Source organism: Trachurus trachurus (genome assembly GCF_905171665.1).
Source record: "Trachurus trachurus genome assembly, chromosome: 15".
NCBI lineage: Eukaryota > Metazoa > Chordata > Actinopteri > Carangiformes > Carangidae > Trachurus > Trachurus trachurus.
The window spans coordinates 10,165,536-10,190,221 of record NC_139906.1 but is presented as its reverse complement, the minus strand read 5'-3'; the positions used below and the strand labels follow the sequence as shown (position 1 = coordinate 10,190,221).

The 24,686-nt window shown below is 42.5% G+C and overlaps 1 protein-coding gene across 1 annotated transcript in view; it reads left to right on the top strand.

Annotated features, from left to right (window-relative positions):
- ccdc88ab (coiled-coil domain containing 88Ab) overlaps positions 1-24,686 on the top strand; it is a 67,193-nt gene that overhangs the window by 13,773 nt on the left and 28,734 nt on the right. The window contains exons 4-8 of the mRNA XM_083988722.1: positions 12,703-12,772; positions 19,567-19,625; positions 20,401-20,484; positions 20,609-20,749; positions 21,854-22,026. Of these exons, the coding sequence (XP_083844848.1) occupies positions 12,703-12,772; positions 19,567-19,625; positions 20,401-20,484; positions 20,609-20,749; positions 21,854-22,026 (527 nt within the window). The remainder of the gene's footprint in view (positions 1-12,702; positions 12,773-19,566; positions 19,626-20,400; positions 20,485-20,608; positions 20,750-21,853; positions 22,027-24,686) is intronic.

Here is a 24,686-nt window from a genome sequence, read left to right as displayed (position 1 = left end):
CCCGCCCTTGTCAGGCATCAATTGGTCCTCGTGCTACGTCACCACATTCACGCGCATCCCTTGGCTGCACACACAGCCCTTCATGCCATTCTCTCTCCTCATTGGATAACACTTGTATCCCACAAGGAAAATTTTCTCCTCGGGTTACAGCAGAGCAGAGTGACGGAGAGACTCGTGTTTAGGCTGAAATACTTCATGTAAGTGATTGCTGACGGAAAATAGGACTATTTAGGACTTATATTAACAAAAACATTCCACTGATATCTGCTTTAACTGTGCTACATTTTTACCTCAATTAAACAGCTTTGGAGTAATTGTGATGGTTTAGTATGACTTAACTTGTTACGAGGGACAATGGAGGCTCTCTGCCTTCCACGTGCATGTCACTTATTGCGTCTTACTGCGCACCCCGTAACCCGTAATCTCTTGTTTATGACTGATTAAACTACACAAATATACACGTTGTAAGATTGTATATGATGTATAACATTATCTACCACTCTATTGATTGATTTCTCACCTGCTTCGTTGTAAACAAATGCACATGGCCAAGAGGAGGGTTAGCAAAACAGAGGAGTTACCAGACTTGCATAGTTCCCCTTTAAAGTTGAGTCAGCCTTGGTGGCAAGTATTCAAAACAAGGACATAAGCACAATTTTTGTGAGATGTGTTATGAGTGAATTAGCTCATTTGTTTGCTCTGGGGGCATTGAACCAGCAGTGAGCTGGTTAATCTGAGTTGTTTTAGCTTTGGGGCTGGACATTGTAAGCCAACAGTCTCTTGTTCGTCTACGGTGGTGTTTCTTTAATCTCCTCTGTTTGTCCCTGCATCGCTCTGTTGACCTCCTGCTCACACTATTGTCCAGCCACTTGTGTCTGCAGGCTTTGCCTCACTGGGACCACCTACAGGTTCAAATCCCTGCTGTCCTTGCCGTGTGTCTGTCTGCCCTCTTTGATGGCCTTTTAGGAGCTTAACTCACCGCTGAAAGTCACTCGGGTGGTGAAGAGATGGACTTGTCTGTTTAAGTGGGTGTTTTATATAAAAGACACAGTAATCAACACCTCATTACAATGCTACCAGTTCTTGATCTATAAGGATTTGAAGCTGGATAAAAAGTCATGAGTAGACTTCACTTATTTGGTTCAGGCTGCTTGATTGTTTGCTCTTTGAATTATCTTGGCTCTTTCATCTGTTGAGACTATTTAGCTGCAGCTGCAACAATTACAGCTGTAAAATGAGAACCACTTAAAGTGTAAAGAGGGTGGATAATGTGTATCTTGCTTGAATTAGTAATGGTCATATCATATATAGGCCAAGACACTGAAACAAAGAACACTTAGAAGAAAGAAGAAAGTGCGGGAAACGTTTGACTTGATGAGATGGACAGATTGGTTATCATTCAGTACGTCAGAGTCAGACAAAAACAAACATAAGGGCTGTGGGGCAGACCTGCATTTATTTGTGTTGTAACATGCACAGATTCATACTCGTATGCAATGCAGTTGATGAATATTTGTCAAAGTAATGCATTTATTGTTGTTTTGGCTCTGGACTGCAGTTCTTTGGATTAGAAATGAAACAGTGACTTCAAGATTAAAGCAGTAAGCACTGACTGTCAGCTTTATTTCTGAGGAGCTTAATATGTCCACTTTTGAAGAGATAGATGATGAAGCTCAGCTATTCCACCTCACTGTCCCAAATCAATTGTGCTGGAATCCAACTCCAAAACAGCACAAAATGTATCAGTGTCTAAATAATCACACCGTACCTACTCCACCTCAGCCTCTGCTCTAGTAGCTTCTGTAATGTAGAATAAAACTGACTTTGATTACATGCTTTTCTGGCTTTGGTCTCCTTTTCCTGTCAGGTTTGTTGCTTACCGGTTTCCTATTTCCAGTGTCATGGATGAAGACAAAACCATTCAGGTCTAATGGATTTAGCAGGTTTTTTTCAATTGACTGTACTAGTCAGCACTTTGAAAGAGGACTTGGAGCGAGTGGAAAGCCTTATATGGTTCGTTGCTTCCGTTTGATTCAATAAATTGATCTCACCTCAGTCTCTTAATTAAATTTCCCCAGTAATCTTATATCAGAATCGGTAAAGAAACCACTTTCTAGGTATCGATATCAATGTATGTCAACATGTTCATGTTCATAAAACCTAAAAGTAATGCAACAACACGAGCTAAATCTAAACACATAAAGTAGATAATACTGAAGGCAGTGCAGTGATGCTTTTTTAACACTCATGAACTGATCCCCGTAGATGTGAGTCTCCTCTATAAAAGCACTATATTTCATTCAGAGTGCCTGAGTGGAGGAAGAAGGAGGGGAAGACTTTATTGAATTTGAGCACTCGCCGCCGACTCACCAAATGATCCTCTGGTGTCAAGCGAAAACTAATTCATTAACCTTTTTGAACCATCAGAGGCAGACAGACCTTACCCTCTCCTCCCCCCATCCCTTATCAGGGAACCTCTTCTCCACTCCCCCTCCCTGTCCCCTCTCAGTCCCATATGAGATGTAATCCTAGCAGCCAGTGTGTGTGTATTATCTGTGTGTCATGTTCCATATGGGCAATGTGTGCAGATCGACTTTGTGTGCAGAAGTTGTGAAAAGTGAAATGGTGCAGGAAAAGACATTCAATATTAATGGTTTTCCTTTCATAGTGTGAGCTCTGAGCTGGGCTGGAGTTGCATATAAGGAGTGTGTTCAAGTGTGCATATTTGTGTGTGTGTGTGTGTGGAAAGCCTCTCTCTGGTGCAGTAGATTGTGTAGGAGTTGGTCAACGTCTAGACAGGCTTCAGACTTTGATTTCACGATATGTTGAACAGCTGTACACGCGTTTGTACTTGTCCATGAGAATGTAGTTGTACTGTGTATGTATTTCAAAGTTGCAAATCAGCAGCAGCAGCAGACCAGATGAATGTTGTGACATATTTTGCGTAATCGTCGTTATATAATTATCGCATTTCAGCTTTCAGAGTGGGATATTAACTTTTCCGGTTGCTCTGTCATTTCCGTGCGGCAGTGTCCAAGGACGGTTTCATTTCTGCGGTGGTCAGTCCAAATATACGCTGGGCCTCTTTTTAATTTAGTGGCCTTGGTTTGGCATTCTTAAGGGGGGTGTAATATAGAGCTGCAGCCAACTGAACTAAATTCTTTGTGCTTTTTACTGGCTTTTCTCAAAGCTTGCTAAGTGAATCCCTTTGTCCTGGTTTATGAAAATCAGACTCCGAGAACATCTGGTGCCATTCAGTGTCAGAACCATCCATCCAAACTGCTGGGAGGGGTAATGTCCTTTTTTTTTCTCCAAATAAGAAGATGTCTACTGGTACTTAAGTTGGATGGTTTTTTAAAAATCTGTAGGCTCCAGTGGAAGCTCTTCAATGTCAGTTTGTTTTATTGCAGACTGATTTGCATTGGTTTGCAGTTCAAAGTAACATTTCTCTCCCCTCTTTAAAAAAAAAAAAAGCCCAAAATGTTACTCTTGGAAATAAGAGCGGCCCTGTCCTCTCTTTGCCACTGCTTTGGTTTGGGGTGTGGCTTGGAGGCTGGGAGCTCTGTTTTGACTGTTTATAGGGTAACAGAGGCCACCATTCATGCTGAGCAGGCCTGGCCCCAAAGCTTTGCAAGGTTCTTTAGCAAAACTCTGAAACAAGGTAATGTAGGATATGCTGTCAGGCTTGTGTGTGTCAGCATCTCTATGAAATATTCATCACACCAGAATGAGAAAATTGAGAGTTTCAAAGCTCGTTCAGCAAGAAAATTTGAACATCATTTATTCTCACTTGATATTTCAGTTTATTCAATGAGAATTCAGGGTTTGAGACTGAAATCCAGGCTTCAAATATTTGTCAGCCACAGACTCCACATCCCTTCTACTAGCATTAAACTTGAATTAGCATAAAGGTTAAAGCTTTATGATGACATGACTGCCTCACTGTGTTGCCTTGTCAAAACCAAGCTGAAACATGGACACACACAGTGTGTCAGTGTGTGCAGTGCACACTCACCCTTATTCACGTGCATTCATGCACACACAGTTTGCTGCAGCATGCTGCAGCCGTGGAAGGCTGTTTTTTGTTTTTGACTCGACGAACTGGAAAAAATCGTTTGTAATGCTTGTTATTACAGCTGTTGCCTCAAGTCAGCGATTATTTTTTATTGCCTTCAACAAAAACTTTTGTGCAAAATATCCAGACATATATTTTCGCATATGTTTTTTTTAATGTCTGGAATTCCCCTTTGACTCGCCGTCTTTCTCGCCCTTTGAGCATCAGTCATGAGCGAATCAGTTTATTAGGGCATGTGCTTGGAGCTTGAGGCTAAATGTGTGTCGTCATGCAGACTCACATGAATGCCTTGTTGATGATTTAGTAGCAGCTAGCTAACTAGCTTAATTCTTAAACAAATCACCCATGCAGCAGGCAGCCAACGTGTCTTTATGGAGTCGTATAAAGGAATTCAAATCCATTCTGAGGGGAATTAGATTAATCTGTCTGGCTACAGCCGTAAAATAAAATTCAAGCTTTTTGAGCCCATTTTGTTCTGTTCCTAAAACCATACCTGTGCTTTGTAAGTAGCTAATCTCATTCAAGCGAAACTGATTTGGTAACAGTTACAGTAAATATGTGGCAGAGGTTTCTGTTTGCACATTCCTGTCATTGATATGATAAATTGTAAACACGGTTGTATGTTCTAGTTTTTCTGATCTAAAGCAACAAGGGAAGAGTTGTACTAAATGTCATTCAAGTATTGCATATTGCTTTCCCATCAGCCACCTGTTCTAAGCGCCTGTTCACTTATTCAGTAACAGCCTTCATCATGTGAAGGTTTTACACCCAGAGCCACTCACCAGTCACATCATGTAATCACAGCCAAAAGTGGGACCTGGAAGTTGGGTTCACCAAAATAACACACTGCCATGTAAGTATTCATACATGTCTGCAAGAACTTAGGACTTTTGTGTGTGTGTGGGTGTGTGTGTGGGTGTGTGTGAAGGGGAAATCGTGGCAGTTATGATGTAGAGTAGGTTCCCATATGCTTGAAGGGAGCTATTTTTAGCTGCTAGCAGAAATGGTGAATTAAGGGGAAGCTGGAAGCTGCGTATTTTGTTTTCCATCGCTGAACCAGAGCGTGTGTGTGGTGTCTGCAGTCATTGCTGTGTGGTTGAAAAAATAAAATACAGCCTTAAAAGTTAAAAAAAATATCAACCGATTGAATGAATTTAAACGGTAGTAGTTAAGTAGTCGCACCTTTTATGCCACAAAACGGTGGAATGAAAGGAGGCCCATTTTCTCTAAATTGTCAGTGCACAGAACAATCACTGCAGCTGCTCAGCAACTTTATTGCTACAAACCTTTCAAGCAAATTAAACTGGATTGAAAACAATATATCACCTGAAACAATCAAGCTTCATTTGAATCACAACAATTTGCAAGAAACTTTAATTGCTCTCAGTGAAATGTGTGTGTGCTGAGCCGAGCCCTGGGGTAGTGGTGGTGGTGGTGGTGGGACGGGGGCGGAGGTGTTGCGCTCCCTCCCCAGCCCACCTGCCTCCCACCTTTGAGACGAGCAGGAGGATCAACCCGTCCACTCGTTCAGCCTCGGGGCTCGGTGGTTGTAAAAAGCACTCTAGCCGATAGATAACAGAACAGAACAATAGAAACGGGCTACTAATGGCTCGTTCTCTCCTCCTCCTCATGTAATAGATGATCTGTCCATCTGGTCAACAGTAGACCCCAACTGCTGCCGTTTCCAGTGGAGTTTACTGTCGAGAGAAACTGTTGATGTAATTAATTAGTAGTCCAAGCACACTGTCTTTATTTTCTTTCTATTTTTCCAGTTAAATGCCATTCAACATTCGATAACGACGTTTCATTGAGGAGATTTAACACTGCGTAGTCATTGAGGCTGTTCTTTTTTATCTTCTTTGTGCAGATCATCAATCGACTCTAGATTAAAAGACATGCTAAGTGCTCTTAGCTTTGTAAACATTTTGAGTTACCCTTGTTAATTTAACCCTGAATTAGCTGCTCATGTTTGGCTTTCATCGATAGACCCTTGAGATCATTGTTGTTTTTCCTTTTACAATGTTCATACTAGAGTTTGAGTCGAGGAAGAAAAAAAAAAGGATTCAGTCACTCATCTAGTGAGCTATTATGTTCTAAACAGCAGGGAAAGCTTTATTAGCATTGATTCAGCTCACAGGGATGTTGTGAGATCTGGTGTTAAAAGGTTTCTCTCTGTGGTGCATGTGTGTGTGTGTGTGTGTGTGTGTGTGTGTGTGTTAGATGTGAGAGGAAGAGGAAGCATGCTCCTTCCCATTGTTGGTGGTAATAACCTTTTCAAGTTCATAATAATCTCTGCAGTTTTTCAGCAGGAGAGAAGTCCGCAGTGCCGTACCCAGGAGAGGGCTTACGTGTGTGTGTGTGTGTGTGTGTGTGCGTGTACGTGTGTGTGTGTGCGTGCATGTGAGTTTGAACATGTACTGTACTACGGAGCGTCAGTCTCACAAGCATTGGGAGAGTAAACCCATCTCCTCGTTTCTATGGTAACGCTGCATGTCTGCAGAATGGGCGTGATTCAGTGCTCAGGCAGAATTTGTACACACACGCGCATGCACACAGACGCACACACACACAGAGCAGCAGTACAATTAGTCCCCTGTTAAAGCTGTGCCGGTAGCGGAACTTGTGCTTTGGTGGATAGATGGGAAGGAGTTGTAGGGAGGTGTGTGTGTGTGTGTGTGTGTGTGTGTGTGTGTTGGGGGAGCACTACTTTAACAGACAGGGCTCCTGTGAGACAGAAACACAGCAGCCTTATAACCTTTCCACTGACACCAATTTAATAGAGGCGTGTACACACACACACAGACATGCTTACCTACTCATAGAGATCATGCGCCATTTATGTGAACACGGCCCTTGCCATGTATTGCGTCTGTATGGTATGTGTGTGTGTGTGTGTGGTCTACTGTCTCAACCAGATGAACATTATCTCAACTCTCAGCAGATGTCCATTCAGCCACATTCAGGTTAAGACAATAGAGTTGGATGCAAAGCCCCATCCATATGTGTCTGCTTGAAATCTGCTGTAGCAAGGAAAGTATTTTCAGTTGTCAACAGTCTGAAACAGCAGAGCTTTTCTTGACGATATCATCACTCAGCTGCCATGTACACAAAGGCACATCTTTTTGCACGTTGTTTTCATACAGACAAAACATTACGAGTGAGTAAATTCCATCGTGTTTGACGAGCTCCACCTTTCACCGAGACCTCGTCTGTTTAAAATGTCTCTGTGGGGATGGAAAAATGAGCCAGTGTATGAGGAGCTGTGAATCGTGCTGGAATCAATAATACAGCAATACAGTGTCAGGAAAGGGAGGGGGTTGGTTGGGGGGGAGGAGGAGGTGAAGGAAAGATGTTGAGAAGGGGAGGAAGAGAGGAGGAGGAGGAGGAGGCAGCTCAGCCCTGCGTGCCTGGAGTGAGAAGTGATGGGATCAAAGCTGCATCTCTCTCTCTCTTTCTCACTTTCCCCCCCATCTCCATTTGTATTTTTTTTCTTCCTCCGTCCTCCCCCACCATTTCTTCTGCCTCATCACTCACTCCCCTCTCTGCATGAATATTGGCTTTTTTGAACATTTAATTGACTGGCCTATTCCCTATGCGTAGCGATTGAGATATTGAAAAGTGAAGAGCGACAAAAAAAGTGACCAAGCCAAGGACGCCTGTGCTGTCACAGCCATAGCATTTTCCATTTGAAATATGTGTTAGCATTTGTGCGCACGTGCACGCGTCTCAGTGTTGGAAGCACATCGCCATGACACGCTCAGTGTGGTGGCTGGTCCCTCTTCCTCCTGCAGTGTCCGTCATGTTTTATGTATGAGAGCTAAGCCTTTGCCAGTTAATCCAAGAAGCATGTTAGGCTACTGTAGTTTAGCTTTGTTAATAGCCTGCAGCTAATCCTCAAAGCATGTTATTACCCACATCCCTCAAAAAATACAGTGCATTTGACCAGCATTATATTTAAGGTGGCACCACATGCTCCAGTTTTTAGCTAGATGGAAATAAAGTTGGTTTGGACTTGAGTGCCTTAGTTTGCAGCTCTTGTTCTTGTTGACAACCTCCATCTAATGGCTATTTCTGGCTCCTTGGGCAGTCAGAACCATGTCGTTTTGTAAGTGGTGATTTCATTTCGCTCTCCATATGGCACAAAATATAGACATTTTACACCACTTTGTGCCCATCGGGGGAGAGAGGGATGAAGCTGTGACTGTGCCAGGCTCTCCAGGAAGGAAACAGTGTGGTTACTACTCTCGGCATCTATCAAACATCTCTTGTGCATTAGGTCCTATAGCGCTGCAATCTGTCTTTTAACTGCAGTTTAATGTTATACGGACCACAGATTCAAAGTAAAGGAGTAAATGCATCACAGGAAGCTCTCGTCGAAGATCAGAGAAACGCTGAGGAACAAGAGCAGCTCAGTGGACTCCTTTGTGAAGGGAAGGACAGGAAGGAAAAGTGGAACTGAATAGGTATAGTGTTGCACCAAGCTCACGACTGTGCACAATGCAGATCGTTCCACTGCGAGCTTTTAAACTGAGAGGAAACTGGTTTAAATGAATCATCTTGGGCCCGAGCGAGTGGGCCAAAACTACACAATGTGTTTGTATTGAAAGTGATATATGGATGTTGTTGTGTTCATTTAAAGTGGCCATCCCAGGCGGCGGGACTTACGACTTTTTTTTCTCGAATTGCCCAACTGATAAGCACCGAACCCCCTTCGTCCAATCAGGAATCACCAAAATCGTTAAATAGACCGTTGTTTGAGACTAATTTGGGCAAATTTTGGCCCCTGTTCCATACACGGATGACCAAATTTCATCATTGATATGTCAAATAACTTATGTAATTGATTACTGTCTAATACTTACCAGATATTCTCCGATTTTTATAATTTTGCCAAAAATGTGCCGCCTGGGATGGTAACATTAAAGCCTAATACTTGAATCCCAGCAGTGTGGGCCTGTATCTGCACACCCATGAATGGAGGTGTAATTACTGTTTGTTTAGGTGCTATGAAAAGTGTGACAGCCTGAAATGTTGTGCTTGCACAGCAAACACATGCTGCCATTGAGGGGGACAGGTGTGAGGGCGAGTTAGCGGTGAGCAGTGGTCAGTGGTGGTGGGACAGGTGGCTATGGAGAGAGTGAGAAAAGCTCTTTGTGGTGACTCATCATTTACTATGAAGCGTAAAAAAAAAACGAAAACACAATGAGCACCAAGACAACACTGATCTGGGCTCTGTATGCCGTGACTTTGAGTCTGTGTATTAAGAAGTTCACAGCATCACAAATCCAAGGTGTTACATGAACACTGATGGTCCGTGTTTTCCTAAGCCAGCGCCCCGAGCGTGTGGCATTTCATAAAACCACAAAGGAATCGGGCCGATACGCTTCTGTCTGAATGCTGCAGAGAAACGACTTGGGAGATGTCCCAGAATGTCTGAGAGCTTCACGGCTTCCTCTGTAGATGCAGATTCTGGTCCCTTTGCCCTTTTTAGTCTTGGCAGATTTTTGCTTCGAGTGTTCTCCACAAGTTCTACATGGTGAATTGGCTGTCAGGCGCACCAAATGCCTCTCTGTGAGACACCAACTGTGGCTGTCTGAGCGATGCTGATTATTCTGTCTGACGCTTGGTGAGTCAATCTGTCTCAGTCTGTGGTCATTTCTGGACTGGAACTGCTTGATATTAGTCATGATTGTTATTACCATCGCAGTGTATCATCATTATCAGATTTGTTTTTGCTATTACATTATTCTCTTTGCATTCATAAAACATTTTGCTGGTATTTTCATTATTTGTCGTAATGTATTAGATTAGATTAGATTAGATTAGATAAAACTTTATTCATCCCGAAGGAAATTATTCGGCCATGAATAAAGTTTTATCTAATCTAATCTAATACATTACGACAAATAATGAAAATACATAAAGTATAAAGGTAATCGTCTCATATGTTTTTAGTTGACATGTTTGGACATGTGTGGCCTTGTTATTTCTTTTGAAGGATGGCATCATAATGCACCACAACCTCTTTCTCTGCATGCCTCATACACCAGTGTTGACAGAGAGATAGACAGACAGACAGACAGACAGGGCAATTGGGGTCAGTGCTCTTATCACCGCTGACAAGAAACCATGGCAACCATGCCCCTAACCTAATAACCATGACTGACCGTCACTGCAACCCAAACTCTGACCTTCACCTCGGGTCATGGAGGCCTCTCAGGGCATGTCTGGAGTTTAAAGCCTAGATCCATCATGATCTGGGTCTCCTCTTGAATAAATGAAGTGGGAATATTCCCTTTTTTTTTTTTTTTTTTTTTTAAAGATGAGCTAATGTATTGAAGTGGGTCTGATAATGAGCATCTTAATGAGCATTATCATATTATAGTCCTAATGGAGAAGCACCATGATTCATACCCTGCCAGGTTTCTACCACATACATTTCATGGATTAAGTCTCAAAACTTGACCCACCTTTAATTAAACCCAGGTGGGGGCAAATAATAGAAATACTTTGCACTACAGTATATTTTATATTATTTCAGATTCTTTATCTGTGTGTCTGTGTTGTTATTATCTGTTTGAAACCAGATGTGAGTGATGCACTGGCCATCTGTCGCCCTGTTCTCCACATCTCACTCTGTAAACCAGCGGTTTTCTGTGTCTGCATCAAATCAAACAGCCAACAAAGGTTTAGACGACCACAGGCATCAGAGCTGCCTGTGCTGCAGGCTCTGATAAGGCGGATGGAGCTGAAATTGTGTTTGCAACTGAACTGAATAAATTTCCCTTGGCGTGGAGAAACAATGACGTGTTGGTTCCTCAAACACAAGTGCATTGTGTTGGGAGGCAGGTATGGATTACAGTATTAAAGTGTTGTAAGAAAGAACAGTAATATAACATTTTATCAGATCAAGGTGTAACAAAGCAAAGCATTTTCAAACGGGTGCATTGATGTATAGTTAACCTGCGTAAAATATCATTTATGTATGATGCATAGTATAGTAAATGGTGTATAATTAATGGGAATGACAGGGTCACAGATCTCAGGTCTTTACATAGTTGCACTGATGCCATGTATATTATCAAACGTATAGCATATTATGGTTTAAATCATCATGGCAGGGGCAGGTCACACTCAATCTGGAGCTCATTTGTCCAAAGCCAGGTGCTGAATCTAGTGACAGATATATTATGTTGCTTGTATATAAGCCTGTGATGTGTAAAGAATGTGCTTGTGAATGCAGTGTCCTCTCCTTGACCCGGTCTCAGCAGTGGCGAGTCGCAGGGATTTTATTTTTTATGTCCCTGCTGCACTTTTTGCTTCCACAGTGTGATTCTGAGGCAGCCAAGTTAGAAATATGTGGAAGCTATGTTAAGGCTTCAGTTTTTAATTAATCACATCTTGGTCAACTTGATTATTTTAAGAAAGCTGCACAGATGTGGCTCTATTTTGAACCAATCAAAACCATCCAGTGATGTCAGGTTTCCATGAGGTAATGCAATATGTATAGGGCAGATGGTTACAGTGGGGTAGGGGGGAGAGGGTTTTTTTTCCAAAACCCTTATATAAGCCTCTTTGTCATGACTTCAGCAGTAACCTGCATAGCATAGTTGAAGCGTCGGGTCAGACGAGTTCAGATTGTTCACTGCCATCAGGTAGATATGAAATATTCATGTTATCCTAACTTCATGTCCTTTCTGCTTAAAGAAAACTGGCCCCGTCTTTTAAAACAACTGTGGTTTGGACTTGGTTTATACTGCTTTAAAGGTTAGGACCATGAAAATATTTTTGGCAGGCTGTTGTTGAGTCACAGCCGACATGTACAATTTATGATGCAGCATCACTAGACAAAGTGAAGTGAATGCACTTGGCGTCACAGCTAGGGCAAACATTTGGAATATGTGAAGATGGAAATGTGAGTAATTTGTTAATGCTGATAGTTTGTGGTCTATTGCAAATTGCCGTAACATGAAATGTTTCAACTCAAATAAAAACTTCAACATGTGTGCGCATGTGCATCATGTCTGTCTGAGTGTTGTGACTTGCAGCTCATGATTTCATTTTAGTTTTCATGATTGACATGTGAATGGAGGGATGGGGGGTGGGGGGTGGGTGGGGGCTCACGGCATAATAACCCACACCAGCAATTTAACCCACATAAATACCACCATCACATGCATTATCATAGACGCGCACACTCACACCCATACACATCAGATAACACCACTAATACACATGAGACCACCTCGGCTGTCCACCACAGAAGATTGATACGGCTGGTGTCCCTTGGCTGTCGTCAATCTTTGGAAGTGAACACCTTGCCCACGCTGCACCTCAGGCCTGGTAGACTCTGTTACCGTCTTTGATTGGAGATGATATTACAGTCTCATGTCAGAGCCCTGGGGACTGTCGTTATAGTGTATTCTTACTGTAATGCTCATAACTCTCTGGGATGCTGCCCTGCTCTAGAAACCTCTGCTTTCTTGGCTAAAATAGACACTGTACATGGAAAGGTTTAGTCGCACTCTGGGAATTACAATTATTTCAGCAGTCACTTGTAAAAACTGTAAGTGCTTCAACTCTTCCCCTCTGACCTTGATTTTATATTTCTTTTCTTTGTGTGACAGGAGACTCTCCAGCAACTGGTGATGATGCCTTTACCAGACGTGCTGGTACTGGGCCGAAACCCTCTCTCTGGTAAGTGTCTAAAAACAATACCACCACATCATTTTGCAGTGTTTTTGGAACTTCATTAGATTCAACAATAGACATGTTTTAATTGTCCATTGTTTTGTTTTGTTTTTCGTTTCGAGCAACAAGCTGTAGATGTACATATACCTCTTTTCTTTGTTTAGCAATGTACTCAGTAATTAGCCGTGTGTTTCAAATATAATCAATGCTGCTACAAATTGGACATGATGGCAGAGTTAAAGGGGAAAATTCATATTTTATTGTTGAGGTGATGGGAGATTGATGGGTTTGTTAAAGGGACAAAACCCAAGTTTCTAATTTCTTCCCACACCTGCCGTCTTTTATTACTCGAAGTGTTAAATTCAAAACCCAATTTAATCATTTTGCAGCAAAGCTTTGACCTTCTGAACCTAGTAATGTTATTTGATATATCTGAGTGGCCTAGCATCAAAAGTGCAGGGTCAGGCATTTCAGGAAAACATTTTTGAGCTGCTTGACCCGTGCACCTCCAAGTGCTACTTGATATTCCAATGTAACCATGATGAAGCCTCTGAGCAGAGAAGATAACCATTAGCAGATCATCATGTACGATCATGGTGTGCTATTTGTGGAAATAAAAGGTTCGTGTGGACAAAAGGAGAACCATGTGTCGAGCAAACTTTTACTTTCCAGCCCACATGAATCAGTTATTGGCACAATGGTCCCCCCCCACTGCAAAACCTTTGCTAAAACCACTAGAAACACACTGCAATGGTTGTTTTTTACTTTTGGAAAACACACAAAGATCCACACAATTGTTTGTTGCCTTAATGTACATCTCAGCAGATGTAATTATTAGCTCTTCAGAGTGAATTGTTTCCAGGCACAGCTGCAGAGCTCATTGAAAGATATATGTTTTTTTGTTTTTTTTAAGCAGACAAAACGGCCTCTCCTCCCTCCACTGCCTTTGCCTCCACTCTTTCGCCACAGGCTTTCCACTGTTGTGTTGCGGTTTTCATCACTTTTCAGTGGTCACAGTTACCTCTTTTAATTTTCCTCTGCCCCCACTGGCATGACGGGTAAACAGACGAACAAAAGGAGCTGCAGAGAGTGAGCACACATTTGTGTTTCTGTTTCATGCAAGGATTACTTGGTTGTTGATTTACCTAAGGGATAAAACCAACCACCGCTCTGCCAAAGTAACGGTGACGACAGGTTTCATCACTTTAAAACAAACACTGCTTTAGTTTTTGGTTTATTGCATTATAAATATGTTAGTACTCCAGTTATCGTAAACATTTATACAACCGTCAACTTCACAACTATTATTATAACTTCAGTTATTAAACAGCTTCCAGTCTTTCAGTGGTGCTTCTCCTAATTGTTAAAAAAAGTTAAAGGGATAGTTCAACATTTTAGCAAATTGGCCCTTTGCCATAATCCCTATAGTCATAGCAGTAGGTTCGTTACCTTTAATTGTCGGTGCAAGCTGTTTTTAGAACGGTGGAGCAGAGCCGTGAGCTGCTCAGAGCTACGCTACGGAGGCTAATGGGATTTCTTGGTTTCCCTCATCAAACTCATCAAATACACAATCCAACAACTTCAAAACGCTCTGATGGACAAGTTGTGACCTGCACATTCACCACGCTATGAGATAATAACGGAACAATACGAGACAGAGTTGTTTTCGAGGCAAATTCATGCAAAACCGCTGATGTGCGTTCTCGTAGGAAGCAGTTTTTCAGCAAGCAGTAACGTTCCATTATTATCTCATAGCATGGTGAATGTACAGGTCACAACTTGGGGTATTTGATGAGTTTGATGAGGGAAATCAAGAAATCCCATGCCTCCGTAGCGTAGCTCTGAGCAGCTTGCGGCTCTGCTCTGCCGTTCTAAAAATAGCTTGCACCAACGATAAAAGGTAACAAACCTACTGCTAAAACTATAGGGATTATGGCAATGGGCCATTTTGCCAAAATGTTGAACTATCCCTTTAAGTTATTTTGAAGCTAAGACAGAGTCATTGAGTAACAGAACTGTCTGTTTATCCCACCAGACACTTTCACAACAGTGCGTTTGTGAAGATCTACTGTATGTGCAGCCTCACACAATGACCTTAAACACGACTGAGGCGAGTTGCTAAGTGAATTTTAAAGTCGGTGCTGCAGACAAGAGAAGAGGGCAGCTCGGAGCAAGTGGACCAGAGCAGGCCAAAAAAAAAAAAAAAAAAAAAAAGATATTAGACTGCATTCCTCAGGGTTTCCTTTGCCCTTTACCCTCTAGCTTGTCAGATAATCAGTCAGTAAGTCAGCCATTCAGCCAGTCAGAGCAGCGGTGGCTGTGCAGTCTGGCTCTGTGGCCCAGCGGCCGCCAGCTGAAAGTCATTGGCCATGTGGCTTTTATTATGCTCTCATTAGGGGGCAGGGGACGACTCTGCGTGTGTGTGAGTGCACGCACGTGTGTGTGTTTAGGCAGTGGATGGGGGAGGGGTGTCTTCACAACACTGAACAGTGGGAATGCACTGTAGTACCCCCCCTCACCACCACCACCACCACCACACCCACCCACCCACCCAGCGCCCCAGGCTCTGATTTACCCCAGTCTGCCTTGTATATACACGCTCAGTGAGATGCACAGACACACACACACTCATTTCTGCATGCAAGTAGTGTTTAGCGAGTATGCTTGCATGCACATGTCGGCGGCGCACACATGAACACACGCAGACACACACAAACAAACAAAAACATAGTGCTGCCTTTGTCTGGTCTGTCATAAAGCCTGTGGATTTTCTGCAAAGTCTTTGCCCTCAAAATGTGTTTATGACTATCAGTGCTCGCTGCCACCCCTCAAACTGTTCCCTGATGTAGCTGCACGCCGTCAGTAGTTATCTTTGAGTGAATACAGTCTGCATCTGCAATTCATAATGAATACGGAGCAATAAATATACCATGACTGAGCAGAAAAAAGTCATATCCTCTCTGTGCTACTGAAGGAAAACATTGCACAGTTGACAGCCTGCCACTTAAAAATCCTACATGCAATCCAGATTTATTTATGTTTTATTATTGATACAGGTTTTCTGAATAAATAAAAGCCAAACATATTGAAGACAAAAGATGGTTTTAGATGACTACACCAAGTCATAAGCAGAAATTAATAGAGCAGTAGCAACAACAGGCGAGACAACTGTTGTTCCCTTGACAGCTGACAGAAAACATAAAACGAGGGGCTTGACAGGCGCGTCTGTGTGTGTGCGTGTGTGTGTGTGCATGTGTGGTTCAGAAAAAAGTCAGGCCTACTATTTTTACTAGAAGAGTTAAACAGTGTTCTGTGTGTCGGCGAATGTCTGGTGTGTTTACACAGTCTGCTTTCATAGTGTTGTGGTGTCCAATGTCTCCATAAGAAACAATAGACAGAATTGTGTGTGTGTGCGTATGACTGGGATATACAAGATCTGGGTTAACTTTGAAACAGTTTCTTGTATTCTTCTATAATGTTTCTTCTTTATGGTTATCTACAGCCGAGCGTGTGCAGCGGTCACTGTGCGGAGCGGAGCCCCCTCAGACTGGGTTTGCGTGCGTCGACTGGCAGGCAGCTCATGACTCTGACCTCGGCTGCAGGCTGTTTGTCTTTGATGTCACTTGACGCTGCATCTTCTTGTCTCATAAAGCACAACTGCCCTGAAAATAAGGTTCAGGCATCTCTGTCCTCTGTGATCCAGTGAAATGGTCAAACACACTGTGGCGTGCTGTCAAAGCAATATCAGATTGCCTTTACTAGTTTTATCACTGACATGCGAGTCAGTGGAGCCTGCATGACTCCATTCGTCGTGGCAGAGGATTGCACAGACACGCACGCAAGCGCACATTCTCTTTTTTTCCCCCCTCCCTTCTTATTTACTCATATCCGCACAGACAAATTAACAATGGCATCGCAGGAAGAAGGGTTAGTCACTGTCCCTCTGACCTCTGGTTTCCTGCTAAGAGGATAACACAGGGAGGGAGGAAAGGAGGTGAAAAAGGAAGCCTAGATGAGTGAATGCAAACTCATAAGAGACGCAGATGATTCGTAACAATGCTGAGGGAAGGACGGGAGGAAGGAAGGAAGGAAGGAAGGAAGGGTGGATGTATGTTGCAGAGAATAAATTTATCGATAGAGTGAGTGTGTACGTTAGAGGGAAGGAAGACAGGGATAGGGGAAAGATGAGGCTGGTAGAGAGATGGGTAGCACCTCCTTCGCTGCTGCTGCTGCTGCTGCTGCTTCAGGGAGATTTCTATTGTCTATTTTCAACCTTGCCTCCCTCCTGCCCGCTCTCGTTCTCTCTCTTGGTTTCTCTATTTCTATATTCTTCTTCCCTTGTGTTTGTGTTGCGTATACTCCGTGGTGCTTTCCCTCTTTTGTCTCTCTGCCTTTCATCTCTCCCCCTTACCGTTTCTCCTTCTTGTTCTCCCACTCCAGCTTTATAAATTATTTATCCTATGAGGTCCCTTATCTTTCCTTCGTTGCTCCAGTAGATTTGCTGAGCTAAATCCTTTCCCTGACTAGAATGGGCTCCTATGGCTAATAGAGAACTGGTAAGCCCTTGCAGCAGTGAGAATTATGTTTTATCAGCCTGTCACCCTTCGAGGCTCAGATTTACTCATATATTCTTCATGTCTACTCTGTAATATTTCTTTTTTATATGATAATTGTAGCTGCTGCTGATGAATTCAGACATTTAGTATTTTTCTCAAGTATTGAGAGACTGACTAAGTAAAGCACAATATTCACTTTTAACATGTTGAAGTTCATGGGTGACAAAATGTTTCCCAGAAGTAATAAAAACGTATTTAATCATTTTAAGGATTTCAAGATTTCAGAAAGCCATGTCATTTATGCACACCATTAGTAAGGTAGCTCCAGCTGCTGAAGGACTGGACAAAAAAAAAAAACGAGTTTGTATAATGCGTTGTCTGTTATTTATAGTGGAGGGCAGAAGGGTCAGAACAGCCTCTCTCAATGAAAAGGTGGAAACGCTGCTGTCACAGAGAGGAGGGGGCGAGATGCGATCATTTCGGGACATAATGTGTGAGACAGGCTCTCCTGAAGGCATTCAGTGTTGCACTCTTGCTCACACATTATGTAACAGGGGCACTTGAATAAAAAACGAAGAGAGAGCTTGAGAGAGAAGAAGCATCCAGACTTTCTGATATATGATGTGTTTTCTTCACATTCATGGTGTCCAACACAACAGGTTTCTACAACTGTCAGTGTCGACTTGTTCACAAACCTAATTCAAGCACTAGCACTCGCCGCGGCTTGGGCCTGTATCCAATTATTAACTGTCATGATGATGAGAATAATCCTGATCTCCCATCTTAAAAGGTGAAGGTCTAACCTGCCACGCCGTGACCAGAGGGAGGTCTCTGTTGCTCAATAATACACTGACTTTGTGTGTCTCTATTGATTCAAGGGGAATGAGAGCGAGGGGCATTGATCTGATTGTTGGGCTCCTTCCATCAATTTCACAGAATCTCTCACACAATGAGACACATTGTGTTTGATGCACTGAGCCACTCCCATAGGAACTGATGGGCGGTTTGTTTGTCACTCTCTATATTGATGCTTTACGCAGACAATCACATTCCTCTCTCTCTCTCCAGAAAATTCATTTTGGGAGATGATGCTAAAATTTGCAATAACTATGAAGATGTTTTTTGTAATTTTCTCATTCGATTAGATTTTTTATTATTATTATCATTGTAAATTATTTGGAAAGAGACACAAATGGTAAATGCGTATTCTTTCTGTATGACTGCGATTAAACTGTTCCTGCTGTGATGATTGGCCCATTAAACTGAGAGGAAAACAGACCACCCTCCACAGAAAGCATGCTGTCACTAATCTGGATTTATTGTTATTAGAGCCGGACAGTGTTAGCACTCACTACCCCCTGGACCACATGATGAGCTGGCTTATCACACATACACACGCACACACACACACAGCTAGAAATAGGGGAAGCGCACAGTCATCGACACAGAATACACAACAAATTGCGTATACCATACCACTTAGTCAGTGAAACACACTCATGCACCACCTGGTTTACTGTTGCTCAGCCTCAAATCCCACAGATGAGCTCAGGCCTGTGGAGCATTGGGGTAGCAGCTGTTTTTTGGGTTTCTGTAGTTTCTGACAATATGTCCTGACATGTGGAAGAGGGCTGGGAGTTCATCCTGCCAGCCCACTACTACGCTGTGGAAAACACTGTGGTATTGTAACTAGAGGTCGGAGGTTTAATAGGGGGAAATTGTAACAAACGTAAAGAATTAGCTCACTGGAAATAAACGGGATGGATGGAAATTTTTGTCTGCCGTAAAATGAGGAAAAGGTGCCACCCTCCCCCGCCCCCAACCATGTCGCACTAATTGTTCTGACATCTTTTAATGAGGAAAAACAGAAGCAGATGACTTTGATAATAGTGCAAAACATTTTTTTTAACTAACTGAAAAAATGCAATGTTTATTATCATAAAGCACAAAGGAACTAATGTATCTCAAATGTAATCATCTATCAGTCTAGTCATCATCCTCCATCAATCATCAGGTCTCTGATGTAATGAACTGTTTGAGTTAAAGCCACGAGCGAAACGTCTTTCAGCAGAACGGATTAGTCAGCCCCATGTGTTTTACTTCTCCTTGAGTCACAACCAGTTAAACACAATGTCAGACAAGACAGAAACAGGAACGAGACAGAATTACAATGATGATTAATTGACAGTTGGTGGTTTATTTGTTGTTGTTTGACACAGGCATGTCTTTTTTTGTGTTTTCTAGAGCAAGGCCTGGATGAGATGAAGAAGCTGCTGCTGCTGCTGCTCGGCTGTGCTGTTCAGGTAAGAGGAGGAGTTTACTCCATTGAAACACTTGCACACTTCACACACGCATATATAATTCAGGTTTTAAGGAGCAAGAACTATGAAATTCATAATAGATGCCAATCACTCTTGGAGAGAGTGAGAGTGAATTGTATTATTTTCAGGGGGTCATTCTGTAGCAATTCAATTTCAAACCTATAAATCTAATTTTGGAAGAAGTCTTGACCTCCTTTAACGGCTGCCACTTGCTCCCTTCTGATAAAATGAATTAAGTCTAACTTCATCATACAGCTAATACTGTGTGTTATGAATGTACATAGCAGACCTTTTCCTGTCTCGTGACAAAGCCCCCTATTCAGCTCTTACTCACTGCATTTCAAACAAGAACACTGACCTTTCACCAACTCTATTGTTTGCAAAAATACACCAGAGTTGAGTTAATGGGAGCAATTCTGACCTAATGCTGTGTCTGCTTGGAGCTGCTGCACCTGTTGCTGAATAAGAATTAGCACAAAGTAATGGGCCCTGCGGTCTTGTTCTGAACTCATCTTCTGCCAGAGGGAGAGGAAAATGATCTTTGTCTGATCCAGAAGATAAACTCGTGTTTGAAGACTTGATTTCTTTCCTTAATACGACTGCTGATTTCCTGGAACCGTGTCTATCAGATGAACTTCTGCTTTGTGTCTGCACCGCTGATCTACTAACCTCTACTTGATCCCACATCCACCTAAACCTTTAACTCTTTAACGGCTCTTCTCCTCTCTTTTCCACCCCTCCCCCACTCTGTTTACAGTGCGAGAAGAAGGAAGAGTACATTGAGCGTATCCAGATCTTGGATTTTGGCAGCAAAGCTGCCATAGCATCCCACATCCAAGAGGTATTTGTCCTGCATAGTAAACAAAACTGGAGAGAATTAACATGTTTAACTTCTTTGACCTCCTTTTTGGTTCCATAACTTGATCTGCAAAGTCTTATAAACAATGGGACGGTTGTGATTGTAGGTGACTCATAACCAGGAGAACGTCGTGGACCTGCAGTGGCTGGAAAGTGGGGAAATGCCTCCTGAGGATCTGGACAACCTCTCCAGAAACCTGGCCTTCCACCTCAAACGCCTGGTGGATGAAAGAGACACACAGCTGGAGGTAATGACAAAATGGCAAACGTACACACACACGACATACATAGATTTATTGTGCCTCGTCAAGGATTGTTTTTTATTACCAAGCGACGTAAGCAGAACAACAAAGTAAGATCAGAGCAGATCCCACCAAGGAGAGTGTGGTACAGTAAATGTGTGTGTTTATTTTCTGCATTTCTCTTTTTAGTCCTGGGGGATGTTGTAACGTACAGATGTGTGTTTGTGGTATCTGTTACACCTTCTTTACAAACAGAGCATTGCCAGTGAAAATGAGCGGCTGTGTTTAGGAGAGTTATGTGGAAACTTTTTTTGGCTTTTTTTTTTTGCCATTACCACAAGAGAGCAGCCTCAGGAAGGAAGGGTTGAAACTGTTAACTGTCTCATGGATGGAGGGTGTGTGTGTGTGTGTGTGTGTGTGTGTGTTTTGCCCTTGGAGTATATGCGTCATTAATTGAGTTTCCAACCCATAGGGTACAGATGCCCACTACTGATTGTAGGTGTGTGTGTGTGTGTGTGTGTGTGTGTGTGTGTGTGTGTGTGTGTGTGTGTGTGTGTGTGTGTGTGTGTGTGTGTGTGTGTGTGTGTGTGTGTGTGTGTGTGTGTGTGTGTGTGTGTGTGTGTGTGTGTGTGTGTGTGTGTGTGTGTGTGTGTGTGTGTGTGTGTGTGTGTGTGTCGGAGGTTCTAATAGCCTCCAGATTATCACTGTGTAGTCCAGCCGCTCTCAATTAAAATCCCATTTCCTGTCACGGGCACTAGATCAAAATAGGCTGTGTGTGGGACTCTGGATGCACTTTTTGCCCCATTGCCTGTGGTTTTTTTTGGAGTCCAGTCTGGTCCCATTATCGAACCCCGTTCTGCTCTAAACCAAGTATCTTAATTTAACTGTAGCTTTAGAAAGTAGTTCCTGGTTACTTCTGTTCAGATTCTGCTAAATACAGATTCGAGATGATTTATTTTAATGGTTTTTGCGGCATGTTTATTTTTTTCCCTGAGCCCTGGGTTTGACCTCCACTTCAGAGCCTTTGCCTTCATGTCCTGCATTTTCTGTTTATCCAACCAGCCCAAAATCCCATGACCTGACCCTGGCGTTTTATCTCCTTTCATCCAGACTATAGTGGAGTTAACCCAGGAGAGAGACTGTGTGCAGTTGTCTCCGCTGGCTCCCTGTGCGACGCAGTCCCCCGGCGACTCCCCCAGCATGAGGAGGACTGAGAGCCGACAGCATCTCTCCGTGGAGCTGGCAGATGCCAAGGCCAAGATCAGACGGCTGCGACAGGAACTGTGAGTGCCCCGGCTTTATCAGCTCAATAAGTAATTACTTAATTCGGTCAAAGGGGGAAGCAAATGGAGAAGAAACAGGAAATGTAAACAAACCTGATTGAATCTCAGTAGCTACCACAAAACATGGTCCAGAACAACATCCAAAGAGGTCACTGGATGAAGCAAGACAGCAGCTATCACTCCTCATCTTGTTTGCTGCTTAAGTTCCTATTTTTTTACTTTACTCTTACTGTTGTGTGTTTGGTGTGAACTGCAAGCCCAGATTGTCATTGACTGGTTCTATGAGATAAAGCGATGCAAAGTAATCAAGGTCATGACTTCATGGGCCCAACTTTGTGAACGAGGAGCGCCCCATTTTTACTATTTTACCCACACAAAATGAATTGGACAATTGTTTTTGTTCTCTGACCAAGCTTTGTACCTCCTGTTACAGTGACTTTACAGGGTTTTCTTATGGATGGTGTCCACTGGTTATGTCTGACGCGTCTCTCATTGGTCTTTTTTTAAAAGTGCTGAGGAATCAACAAAGATAATGCAGCAAATTTTTGTCATTGTGGGCTTGATGGAAACTATATTTATATTAAGATTTGGTAATTTATGTGTATCTCTTGGGCCCGCTGTGTTAAAAACGTATGTTAAAAAGAATTATGGAATGGATGGAAATTAGCCTGTGGCTACAATCCGGCTTGTTTACGATTTTATGTTTCGTTCATGAACATGCACTGTCCCACCTCAAATAAATTGAATTGAAATTGAATTGAAATGACCAGATCATATAGATGAAGTTGCGCTGAAAAAAAAAAGATACCACGTATGGACATGTTAAACATGTTTTAAATTTGGTATATAATGGCAAAATCAAAATAGGCTCAGACCTCTAAGGGTTAATCTCTATAATATTTGTACCTTGCTGATGTGGAGAAGAATTTAGGCCACATTTGGGTTAATCATTTAATCTTTGTAATTTGTCCTGTCTCTTTTGTCAAATAGACAATGGTCCGCTGAGGGCGAACTGAGAGGCTAAATTATGTTTTTTTAACAAGTGGTTGTTACTCAGAATGGACACTCAGGTCATCGGCTGCTTGGTCACATGAAAGGACTGAAAAGCGTCTCCCCTCGACTGAACCTGAAGCCATTCATGGGATTTCTGGTACTGAAAGAGCACAACATTCATCACTGTAGACATCTCCCTCACACTTCTCTGACCTACATTATGACGATTTCTTCAGTTAGACCCGACCGAGTGCTGCTAAAGAGCAGCAGCCAACAGGCCAGTGAGTTGTTTTGTTTCCTGGTTGCTATGGTATTGTTTACTTGTTGCTGTGGCGTCTGTGACAGAGGGTTTTTTTTCTCATGTGATGGACCAAACGAGGGACAAAAAAGTGGGTCCATGTTAATGTAGTCTTGTCACATGACTGCATTTTCTCTTCTGGGCCATAAGACTAGTATGTTTGTCGTCTGCGAGCGCCTGCACATGCACAGATATTGACTCTGCATAAATACGTAGATGTGAGCGTCGACTGTGTGGTCCTGTGTTTGTGCGTCTGAAAGAGAGCAGGTCAGAGCCGGGGGGTACGGCGCAGTGTTCCCACAGTGCTCTGTTTGTTAATGTGTCTGTTAAAGCTACTGCGGCTTGGCTGCTTTTCCCCCTCCTGTTCCAGCTCAAACACACACTGAGTTTGTACCTATGAAAACACATTAGGAGTAATATTTAGAGCTGTTATTCTACAGAAAGTCTTTACCCGTTTACTAGACTAAACATTTATTAGGGTCCGGGCAGCTAAGCTGCCGGGACACTATTGTATTCCGAGGAATTCTTCTTCTTTCTTTCTTTCTTTCTTCTTCCAAGGAAGTCATACTTCCCATGGGCGAAAACTCACCAAACTTTGCACAAACGTCCAGCCCCATGCCAGATTTACTCAACTCCAAGGACATGTGCCCCCCCCTCCTAGGGGGGGCACAATAAGCGTTTAAATTTAAAAACTTAAAAAATTCCTACCAAACCAACGGTAGATGCTACAGTGTTGAAACTTCACCACGATGTAGCCTCAATACTGCTGAAACTTTTGTCCACTTAAACTTATTACAAATTATGAAGTCCATCACTCTGTTTTTTTCAATAACTGTAAAACTTTTAAAATGTATCTCCTCCCACAATTTTTGCTCAATTGTCACCAAACTTGCTACAGAGCATCTCCAGACCGTCCTCCACAAAACTTGTTTCTCGGATTTTTGATTAAGCAAAAATTGAGCCTACAGTGCATGAAAACGTTTGACTGTAAACACTACTGTAAACATATACCATCAAATTCTTGATAAATACATTTTCAATCTTCCTGAAAAAAAATGACAATATTCTGGAGTCATGGTTGATGAAGTTTGGCAAATATCAGAATTTTATCTCAAAAACTGAATTTTTGAGAACATTTTGAATTCTGCTCTCATGGGAAAAACTGCAGTCAACGTGAGAGTGGAATTTATAAACATCATATTTTCTCTTATGAAGCAAAACACTTATCATTAAAAACAAATCACCAACATTTCCATGCTGTCAAGATGCAATTTATGTATTATCAGATTTTTGTTTAGATGACTGAATTTCTGAAATTTTGACCATTTCACCACAACAGCTGCCCGGGCACTGACTCACCTGAGTGGAT